Source organism: Mobula hypostoma, chromosome 11 (assembly GCF_963921235.1).
Source record: "Mobula hypostoma chromosome 11, sMobHyp1.1, whole genome shotgun sequence".
NCBI lineage: Eukaryota > Metazoa > Chordata > Chondrichthyes > Myliobatiformes > Myliobatidae > Mobula > Mobula hypostoma.
Window position 1 is genome coordinate 46,536,607 of NC_086107.1, and position 12,069 is coordinate 46,548,675.

At 41.2% G+C, this 12,069-nt stretch overlaps 1 protein-coding gene across 4 annotated transcripts in view; it reads left to right on the top strand.

Moving 5' to 3' along the window:
* The window catches only part of LOC134353701 (uncharacterized), a 46,866-nt gene that overhangs the window by 1,700 nt on the left and 33,097 nt on the right, over positions 1–12,069 (top strand). For all 4 annotated transcript variants that reach the window (XM_063061979.1, XM_063061977.1, XM_063061980.1 and 1 more), the window contains exons 2-4: positions 4,082–4,420; positions 8,112–8,408; positions 8,906–9,007. In XM_063061979.1, coding sequence (XP_062918049.1) covers positions 4,082–4,420; positions 8,112–8,408; positions 8,906–9,007 — 738 coding nt within the window. The remainder of the gene's footprint in view (positions 1–4,081; positions 4,421–8,111; positions 8,409–8,905; positions 9,008–12,069) is intronic.

Here is a 12,069-nt window from a genome sequence, read left to right on the forward strand (position 1 = left end):
ATTTTGGTTTCTATAAGTTGATATGACCAGTGGTACGCTGAGAGATTGATGGCTGGGTCCTCTGCTTTTTGTCGAATACACTTAGTTCTCATTTTATTAGGTAGACCTGTACACCTGCTCACTAATGCAATCATGTGGCAGCAGCTCAATGCATAAAAGCATGCAGACATCAGACATAGTCAAAGTGTTCAGTTGTTGTTCAGAGCAAATATCAAAATGGGGAAGAAATGTGACCTAAGTGACTTTGGCAGTGGAGTAATTATTCATGCCAGATGGGGTGGTTTGAGTATCTCAGAAACTGCTGATCGTCCCTGATTTTCTGGCACAGCAGTTTCTAAACTTTACAGAGAACGGTACGAAATCAAAAAAAAATCATCCAGTGAGTGGTATCTGTGTGGGTGGGAACTCCTTGATAATGAGCAAGGTCAGAGGAGAATAGCCAGACAGGTTCAAGCTGACAGGAAGGCAATAGTAACTCAAATAATCACACATTACAATAGTGTGTGCAGAAAGTTATCTCTGCATGCACAACACGTCAAATCTTGAAGCAGATGGGCTATAGCAGCAGAAGACCATGAACATACACACCGTGGCCACTTTATTAGGTACAGGAGATACCTGGTAAAGTGGCCACTGAGTGTGTATTAATGATTTAGATGAGGAGGTAGGTGGCACGAGTAGTAAGTTTGTGGGCGACACCAAAATTAGTGTGGTAGACAGTCATGAAGCTTGTCTAAGATTACCTCAGGAACTTAACCAACTAATAAAATGAGTAAAGGAAAGGTAGGTGGAATTTAACTGGATAGAGTTTACACACATCTCTCAAGTGCCCTTGCTTGTCTTTCAATTAGTTTTATGTTTATTTATTTGTTTGTTTCTTTAAATCTTACATCCGTCCCGCAACGTGAGGGAGTAAAAATCTCTGCATTGTTTGGAATTACAAAACATAACAGTGGTAGAATCAAGTACATTAGGGTAATTTGAGAAACTCTTCGGTAAGCACATGGATGACTGGAAAATGGAGAGCTATGTAGGAGGGAAGGGTTAGATTGATCTTAGAATAGTTTACAAGATTGGTACAACATTGTAGGATGAAGGGCCTGTATTGTGCTGTGGTGTTCTAGAGTATGTTTCATGTTTTATGTTTGAAGTCTGAGGTAATGCATTTTGGAAAGGTAAATCAGTGCAGTACATGAACAGTGAATGACAGGGACCTGGGGATTGTTATGGAATAGAGAGGCCTAGAGGTACGAGTACATATAGTAGTTCCCTGAAAATGTCGACACAGGTACTGTATACTATATGACAAAGAAGGCATTGGGCGTGCCTTACTTCAGCACATGGGGTATTGAGTACGAGAGTTCTGATGACCTGTTGCAGCTTTACCAAATATTAGTGAGACTGGTCCTGGAACTTATGTGCCGTCTGGTTGCCATAGTCTAGCAGGTATATGATAAGCAAGAAACAGCACCAAAAGAATTTGCAAAGATATTGCTAGGCCTGGAGGCAATTCATTAGGAGAAGCTGTAGAAGCCGGAACTGTTTTCCCTGGAGTGAAGGAGTCTGAATTGTGACCTTATAGCTCAAAGGGCATGGATAAACTCATTGCCCTGGTTAGGGGAATCTAAAACTACAGAGCATAGGTTTAAGTTCAGAGGAGGAAAAATTAATAGGGAACTGAGGTGCACGTTTTTCACACAGAGGGTTGTGGGTATATGAGTCAAGCTGCTCGAGGGTACAATTACAATGTTTAAAAGACATTTGGACAGGCTCATGGATAGGAAAGGCTTAGAGGGATGTGGACCAAATGCAGACAAATAGAACTAACTCAGGAGGACATCTTGGTCATCACGTGCAAGAGGCTTTTTCCCTCTGATGTATATCTCTATGGCCCTTTGACTCCACTGTTCTGAAAGGACAGTCCAACCAACCTATCCATAGAATAATAATACCCTGAAGGAATCCAATCGCAAACAAGAGGAAATCTGCAAATGCTGGAAATCCGAGCAACACACGCAAAATGCTGGAGGAACACAGTAGGCCAGGCAGCATCTATGGAAAAAAGTACATTCGACATTTCAGGCCGAGAGCCTTCGGCAGGACTGGAGAAGACAAGCTGAGGAGTGGAGAGGGGAGGGGAGAGAGATACACAAGGTGATAGGTGAAACCTGAAGGGGGAGGGGTGAAGTAAAGAGCTGGGAAGTTGATTGGTGAAAGAGATACAGGGCTGAAGAAGGGGGAGTCGGATAGAACAGAACAGAAGGACATGGAAGAAAGAAGAGGAAGGAGGAGCACCATAGGGAGACAATGGGCGGGAGAGGAGATAAGGTGAGAGAGGGAAAAGGGGATGGGGAAAGGTGAAGGGGGAGCATTACTGGAAGTTTGAGAAATCAAAGTTCCTGCCATCAGGTTAGAGGTTACCCAAACGGAGTATAGGGTGTTGTTCCTTCAACCTAAATGTGGCGTCATCACAACAGTGGAGGCAGCCATGGATGGACATATCAGAATGGAAATGGGTAGTTGTATTAAAATGGTTGGCCACAAGCTGGCTCCAGAGATAGAGACAGAGAGATCAAGAAAGAGGAGCGAGGTATCAGAAATGGACCAGGTAAATTTCAGGGCAGGGTGGAAATTGGAAACAAAAGGGATGAAGTCAACAAGTTCAGCATGGGTGCAGGAAACAGCACCAATGCAGTCATCAGTGTAGCGTAGGAAAAGTCTCTCCCCACTGATCTCCCTCCTGGCACTTATCTTTGCAAGCAGAACAAGTGCTACACCTGCACCTACACCTCTTCCCTCACTACCATTCAGGGGCCCAAACAGTCCTTCCAGGGGAGGTGAGACTTCACCTGTGAGTCTGTTGGGTCATATACTGTGTTTGGTGCACCTGGTGTGGCCTCATGTATATCAGTGAGATCCGATGTACATTGGGAGTCCGCTTCACCGAGCACTTACACTCCAGCCACTAGAAAAAGCAGCATCTCTCAGTGGCCACCCATTTTAATTCCACTTCCCATCCCCATTCTGATATGTCCATCCATGGCTTTCCTTACTGTCGTGATGAAGCCAACCTTAGGTTGGAGGAACAACAGCTTATATGCTGTTTGGGTAGCCTCTAACCTGATGGCATGAACATTGATTTCTCGAACTTCCAGTAATGTCCCCCCTTCACCTTTCCCCATTCCCTTTCCCCTCTCTCACCTTATCTACTCCCCTGCCCATTGCCTCCCTCTGGTGCTAAACCCCCCTCTTCTTTCTTCCATGGACTTCTATCCTCTTCTGTCGGACTCCCCCTTCTCTAACCCTGTATCTCTTTCACCAATCAACTTCCCAGCTCTTTACTTCATCCCTCCCCCTTCAGGTTTCACCTGTCACCTTGTGTGTATCTCTCCCCTCCCCGACATTTTAAATCCACACCTCAGCTTTTTTTCTCCAGTCCTGCCAAAGGGTCTCAGCCTAAAACGTCGACTGTACTTTTTTCCATAGAAGCTGCCTGGCCTGCTGAGTTCCTCCAGCATTTTGTGTGTATGCCCTGAAGGTAGTTCCATGTATTTTATACAATGTAAAAGTTTTTCACGTTGACAAGTTCTAACACCTATAGTAACATTAGGAAAGTGGCATATTTTTATTGTGATTCCTCCTACTGCTCAGCCAAGGTCCCTTTTCGATATCTGCTGATGCAGAACAGCAGAATACAGCAGAAAGAAAATCAGAGGGTGATTGGATTTCATTCACACTGGTCACAAGCCTCCATTCTGAAACACAGCCATCCACAACATCCCTCCTGATGTAGGGCTTAGACCCAAGATGTTGACAATTCCTTTTCTACCACAGATACTGCTCGATCCTCTGAGTTCTTACTGCACATTGTTTGCTAGTCTCCACTGGTAACCTCTGACTCCTTCCACCAAACTAATTTTGTAACTAGTTAGCTGCCTTGTCCTGAAACTTCGTAATTTCACTATCCAGACAAATCTACCATGTTTGAACAACAAATGAATTAAGCATTCATCATGTATTCTTCCATCCATTTGTGATATTAAAGCTAATCAATGACTTACTACTTTAACTTATTTTAAAGGTGGTTTGGAATTGGAGATATTTTCCTCTCCACTGGAAGTTTCAGTAAATGAAGATGTTCTTCTAAAATGCATATACAGTAAACCAGAACATGATCTCAGCGATGTAGCTGTTCAATGGTCTTATAAATCTCAAACATCTCAGAAGGAACTGTATATATTTAATGGAGGGAATCATCAACCCAACAGAAGCGGTGCACAGATTTTTGAAGATGCATTACAGAATGGAAATGCTTCACTTTACCTCCCGAAAGTACAACTTAATGAAGAAGGAAATTATACCTGCACTGTTTACCTAACCCCAAATAAAGGTGAAAAGACTTCAGAGATGCTTGTTTCAGGTAAGAAAAAGATCTTTCATTTTGCTCATTAGTCATGTTTATTTGCTGATGACTTTGCAACGTAAACAACCAGATGCTATGATATCTGCTACCAGAAGTGTCTGTGAATAGGGAATGAGAGTTGCAATTACTGATATCAGTCAGATTCATTCTGCACAGGCATCCCAAGGAAAGGAATTGCTGTCTGTCTTGCTCTTTTCTTCTTTCTCATCTTCCTCTTGTCCTTGCCTTGATCTTTTTGTTCTTCTCCCTCAACTGATTGTTACGTTGCATTTGATAAAGTTTGGCTCTAAAAAGTAACAATCTTATGTAGTGTGCAATACACCATTACTAATTTTGACACCCAATCATATCTTGTAGAACAGTTCAAGTGATGGAGGTGTTAGTCCAGTCGGCCACTGCCCCACTCCATCATGCTTCACATGAAGCATATACGTTATATTTTTATAGTGATTGCATGTGCTTGGATTGTGCGTCAGAGCTATCTGGCCTTGGAGCAAACCTTTTACCTACTGTGGCAACTAAAATAAAGATACAGGTGTCCCCCGCTTTTCGAACGTTCGCTTTGCGAAACCTCACTGTTACGAAAGACCTACATTAGTTCCCTGTTTTTGCTAACAGAAGGTGTTTTCACTGTTACGAAGAAAGGCAGCGCGCACCCCAAGCAGCGAGCAAAAAAAAATCAGCACGCGATAAAAGGCAGCGCGCACCCTGAGCAGCCGCTCTCCCTGGGATTCTTGCCAGCATTGCTTAAGCCTAAAAGAACTTGTAAGGGTGTTACACTTAGCGTAAAACTAGACATAATTAAGTATTTCGATCATGGTGAATGAAATAAGGACGAAGTGAGTTAGGCTTGTGGATGTTGACAAAGATGATGTTGAATCAGTTTTGGCATCCCATGACCAAGAACTGATAGATGAAGAGCTGATGCAATTGCAAGAGGAAAGGATAACAATCAAAACTGAATTCAGTAGCAAACGGACCGAAGGTGAAGTCATCCAGGAACTGAATGTGAGGCAACTACCTGAGATTTTTGCTGCAATGATAAAGTACAATTTTAATTTTGAAAGGGTACGTCGGCTTAGGGCATATTTGCAAGATGGTTTGAATCCTTACAAAGAACTGTATGATCTAAAAATGCACGAGGCTAAGCAGTCAAGCAAGCCTTCCACATCAGCCACAGCAGACGACGAACCTCGACCTTTGACACTGAGGCGGGCAGTCATAGAGGAAGATGACCTGCCTGCCTTAATGGAAACAGATGACGATGAGATGATACCTCAGTGTCCCACCACCCCAACACCCCGGGCCCCAGACAGATACCGATTCACAGAGAATGCAGCGGTAGCCGGGAGGCACCCAACACATCTTTAAGAAAAAAGCCGAAATAAACATGCTAATTAATTATGTGCCGGGCGGCACATAATTAATTAGCATGTTTATTTCGGCTTTTTTCTTAAAGATGTGCTGGATGCCTCCTGGCTACCGCTGTACCCCTGCATTCTTTGCGGATCGGTATCGGGTTGCTGCCTGGAGGGTGGGGGCCACTGCACCACCCAAACCTGCGACAACTCAGCCTAACACACCATCATCAGTGTGCTCGGTGCTGTCTTCCAAATTTCGGTAAGTGTTACTACACTGTACATACATTATTTCTACTTTATATCAACTGCGTATTTTTACGTGTTATTTGGTATGATTTGGCAGCTTCATAGCCTAAAGGTTACTGGAGAGAGTGTTTTGCCAAGAGCGCTTGCGTGAGATTTTCTGCCGATGGCGCTTACGTGAGATTTTCGCTATGGAGAACAGTGCAGGCAATCGTTGTAGAGAAGTATTTGTAATTTATATAGGCTGTGTATTTATCATATCATTCCTGCTTTTACTATATGTTACTGTTATTTTAGGTTTTATGTGTTATTTGGCATGATTTGGTAGGTTATTTTTGGGTCTGTGAACGCTCACAAATTTTTCCCATATAAATAAATGGTAATTGCTTCTTCGCTTTACGACATTCCGGCTTACGAAAAGTTTCATAGGAACGCTCTACCTTTGGATGGCGGGTGAAACCTGCAGCTTTCTGCACTGACATAAAAAGAAGGCTTCATATCTGGTGCCTATACTGGAGGTCATGGGCCAGTTAAATCTGTTCAAATGTGAGCTTTGGCTAATGAGTGGAATTCCAATTTTGTAAACTTAGAATTGAATCACTTTTGCACACTGACATGCAATGATTGAGGAAGTTTGGTATGGGCCCCCAAATCCAAAGAACGTTCTACAGGGGCACAATTGAGAGCATCCTGACTGGCTGCATCACTGCCTGGTATGGGAACTGTACCTCTCTTACTCACAGGATTCTGCAGAGAGTGGTGTGGACAGCCCAGCACATCTGTAGTTGTGAACTTGCCATAATTCAGGACATTTACAAAGACAGGTGTGAAAAAAGGGCCCAAAGGATCATTGGGGACCCGAGTCACCCCAACCACAATCTATTCCAGCTGCTATTATCCAGGAAATTGTACCAGAGCATAAAAGCCAGGACCAACAGGCTCCGAGACAGCTTCTTCCACCAGGTCATGAGACTGATTAACTCACACTGATTTCAGTGTATTTCTATGTTACAGTGACTATTCTATTTATTATAAATTATTATAAATTACAGTGATTGCACATAACACATTTAGACGGAGACGTAACGTAAAGATTTTTACTCATGTATGTAAAGGATGTAAGAAATAAAGTCAATTCAATTCAATGCCATTCAACAATGTCAGACGCAAACAACAGGAATTCTGCAGATGCTGGAAATTCAAGCAACACACATCAAAGTTGCTGGTGAACGCAGCAGGCCAAGCAGCATCTATAGGAAGAGGCGCAGTCGACGTTTCAGGCCGAGACCCTTCGTCAGGACTAGGTGGGGCCTCGGCCTGAAACGTCGACTGCGCCTCTTCCTATAGATGCTGCTTGGCCTGCTGCGTTCACCAGCAACTTTGATGTGTGTTGCAACAATGTCAGACCCTCTCTTTTCTGCATACTTAAGGTAGATCTATGTGTGTAAACTCCAGCATTTTCAGTAAAACATCAGAAAGCTTTCCCATAGTGAATGATTTCAATTCAGAATTCCTTGGGAAATTACAGTGCGTTAGAGCGTCTACATAAATACATGGTCATTCTTTTTAATTAATGCCTTTCTCTATGAGAATTGCATTGTGGTATTTGGGGATTGGCTCCTCCCATCTTCGGACTGCTAAGAACTGCCTGTCCGTACCAGCAACACCACTTATAGGATATGTTACTCAGGGACGTGAGCTCTCTCTCTACATATTTTTCTGTGACTGTATGTTTACTTCTATCTATATGTGCTGTATGAGCCTTGTGCTGTGTATGACTGTTGGTATTGTGTTTTGAGCCTTGATCCCAGAGGAATACTGTTTCATTTTGCTGTTTTCGTGGGTAGTCATGTATGGTTGCATGATAATTAAATGACGTAGACACTCCACTGCATTTTTAACTGTTAAAGTAAAAAAAAGTAAGAAATATGTAAATATGTAAATAAACAAAAAGAACAACAGTTTAAAGCTTGAATGCATAGAATGTAGTTTTCCGGTTGCTCATTGTTGATGTCAGTAATCTCTAACTAGAGTATTTGATAATATATATTAATCATGAACTTATTCTGTTCTCTCTTCCACAGTCAAACCAAAAGTCAATGTATTTATGCAAAAAGAGGAGAACTTTGCAATATGTGAAGTAAAGGAATTTTATCCAAAGGAAATTACAGTCAGATGGTTAAAAGTACTAAATGAAAAAGTGAAAGATATTTCAAAAGATCAGTCTATTGATGATATCGTTATGGACCAAAGTGGGACATTTAGTCTTACCACTAAAGTAAGAGTAGAACTGATGGTGAGTAGTTCTGCCAAGTACATCTGTACAGTGAAGCACAAAGAGTTCCATGGAAATTTTACACTGGCAAGCAACATGGCTAAAGGTAAGATCCAATTGGAAAAGTATACAGAATTTATTTCTAATATATTGCTCTGCAATATTCAAGCTTCCCTGATAATCCTCACACATGCACATTGACCGTGGAGCAAATATTATTATCAGCTCAACCAGCAATCACACGGTTTATACAGAAGATGTGAAAATGGCTTATTTGAGATTGATTCTAATTTGCCTCTAATTTAACTATCCAAAGAGAAAGAAAAAAATTTTAGTTAGCTGCTTCAGCCAATAAAAACATAGTACAGAAACAATTAGAATCAGCCCAAATACACATGTGACATTCATTGATAAAGGTGTCAATCTTCAGCTATTTCACATCTTGAAAATAAATATAATGCATATGATTTGTACCGCTAATTCATGCAGGGGATAATTCAAACTGATAAGTCAAATAAGTTAGTAATACATTCTTATGAATATTGTAAATTACATAGTTTATTAATTTTTCAACTTTTCAAAAACTTGTGCTTGTTTTAACAGAAGAAGAAGAAATTAAACTGATTACTGGAGTCGTCTTTGTCATTTTCATACTACTTTGTGCACTGGGTTTTGGAATTTGTATCTGGAAGAAAATATCTAAAGGTAACACTTTTCTCGGTTTATAAAGGTCGACTAGAGTATGAAAAATAAAATGCTTAATTATCTGTGGATAATGTATTAAAATCTATTTGTTATCTAAAGCTTAACAAAGTTTAAATTATAATAATTTCTTAAAATTTAATCAGAATTAGAAAACTTTTTTCTCACAGGTTAAAATTTTCATCACAATTTTCAATTCAGTTTTGAATGAACTATTAACAGGTTACTGATGCCATCTTAGTGATTTAAATGAAAGACACTAGTATTCTGATAATTAAACACTAATTAAATTAGGTAAACCTATCTGAAATATTGGAATGTATTCATTAATTGTGGACACATCATTTTGTATTTTAAATTCAGATACAATAATCAATAATTACTTATACTTTGTTACTTCATAAGCAGTGTCTTGGGGTCAAGGATGACTTACTGCCCTCTGATTTTGTGCTTTCTGAGTTTTGAAGCGCGCCATAATCTTTTGCACTCCAAATAATAAAGATTGAACTGCTTTAACCATTTGTAAATAAGAAACACTTTCATTCCAGATATTCTCATGGTCAATCTCTTCTGGGCTACCTCCAATGCTAGGAAGTCTTTCTTCAGTTTTCCAGGTGTAGCCTCACCAATACTTTGTATTCTGTAATAATAGTCTGTGTTTCTAAACTTCTTGGTAATAAAGACCGATATGCCGCTTGCCTTTCTCACTTCTTGTTGCACCTGCCTGCTAACTTCATGCTGTTTGTGTACAGGAACACCAGGATCCCGCTATACTCCCCCCAGTTGTAAACCCTCTCCATTTAAATCAGAGCCTTCCTTTTGATTCCTCTTGTCAAAGTGCACGATTTCACAAGTGCCCACTTTAAACACCATTTCCCTTGTTTTCACTCATTTACTTAACTTATCTGTCTCCTACTGCTGAGTCCAAACATTCGCAACAGAGATACAAGAGATTCTGGAGATGCTGAAAATCCAGAGTAACACACACAAAATGCTGAAGGAACTCAGCAGGCCACACAGCATCCATGCAGAAGAATAAACAGCTGATATTTAGAACAAGAATGATTTATCAGGACTGGAAAGAGAGGGGAAAGAAGCTAGAATATGTGGGGAAGAGAAGGAATTGAAGCTAGCAGGTGACAAATAAAAGATGCCAGGTGAGAGGGGATATTTAGTGGATCGGAGAGAGGGGATGAAGTGTGAATCTGGGTGACGATATGTGGAAAAGATAAAGAAGGAAAGAAGGATAATGGATCACGGGAGGAGGGGGAGGGGCACCAGAGGGAGGTGAGGAGAAGAAAAGGGATAGTGAAGAGTCAGATTGGGGAATGGAAACAAAGAGAAGGAGACGAGGAGAAATTAATGGAAGTTAGGGAATTCATTGTACATGTCGACAGGTTGGAGGCTCCTCCGATGGATATGAGGTGTTGCTCCTCCAACCTTAGACTGGCCTCATTGAGGCAGTAGAGGAGGCCATTAATCAACATGGTGAAATGGGAATAGGGAGAACTAAAATGGTGGCCACCAGGAAAACCAGTCTGTTGTGGCTGTCAAAACAAAGGTGCTAATGAAGCAGTCCTCCGATCTACATCAGCTCACATTGATATAGAGGAGGCCACACTGTGTTTCTAATCACAACATAACTACCTTCATATCAAAGACAAAGTTGAATAACTCAGTGTTCCCTTCATTAAATTATCAGATAGTAGATATAAATAAAACCCCACTCTTTCACATTTCTCTGTTAAGCTTTGGATGAACATTTATTTTGTCTGGTTCTATCTTTTTTTTTAAAAAACAAGACACAGTACATTCAGCTAATATTGTGTAAATTTAATACAAATTAAATAAAGTCAACATAATGTTGGAAAGTAATCAATAATGGTGATGAAAACATTTAATATTTTACTATGCAAATACAATTTTCAGTACTTCCTTCCTGTTTACTACACTTGGTGGTGAAAACCTTCCCACTAAACAGTTATTAAATATTATTTTACATCTAATAAAATACCATTTATAATCTAATTGCAAGCCTTTAGTCTGTTTTATGTATGAAATGCACATAAATAGTTTTTGGATGTCTTTTAAGTTGTTTACACCTATTTCAAGGGGATATCTCACCACTCAGCAAATGGGATCAAACGGTTCAATATGCAAATGACCTCAGCTCAATCATCATCTTCTGTGTGTGAGACTACACAATATTCACCCCTTCAATATGCTATTTTATACATCCAGGATATTTCAAACTGGACACCAGACAGTTATCCATTGGGAGAAGCTGCTGCAGCTTCTAAACTAACCAATCACAATGGAATCAACTTTCGACAATCAGAATAAGGCCCAGCCCCACAGGACCCTCCATCCTTCGAAAGTTCCAAATGTGATGATCCAACTCTCAGACTAGTATGACTGTCATGGACTCCTAAGTTATATATAAACCACAAGAGCACAATACTCAGTACTGTAAACCCAGTAGTCACTTCCAGTGTGCTGTAGTAGTCCATCAGCCCCCCTGTGCCCCAAAAGTCCACCAGCCCCACCCTGGAGTGTAATAGCCAATAAGCTGGACCCCACTTAGTTTTATACACAGACTCCGAGGTATGATCTAACAGGTGAGTGATGTTCACCAACCCATCACGAAAGTAGGTGCTGCATTCCTAACCAATAACAGGACAAGTGCCACCTTCCCTTGTGAACAGGTAATCCAAGGCCATCGAAATCAGTCAACACACATCAAAATTGCTGGTGAATGCAGCAGGCCAGGCAGCATCTCTAGGAAGAGGTACAGTCGACGTTTCAGGCCGAGACCCTTCGTCAGGACTAACTGAAGGAAGAGCTAGTAAGAGATTTGAAAGTGGGAGGGGGAGGGGGAGATCCAAAATGATAGGAGAAGACAAGAGGGGGAGGGATGGAGCCAAGAGCTGGACAGGTGATTGGCAAAAGGGATATGAGAGGATCATGGAACAGGAGGCCCAGGGAGAAGGAAAGGGGGAGGGGGGGGAAAGCCCAGAGGATGGGCGAGTGGTATAGTCAGAGGGACAGAGGGAGAAAAAGGAGAG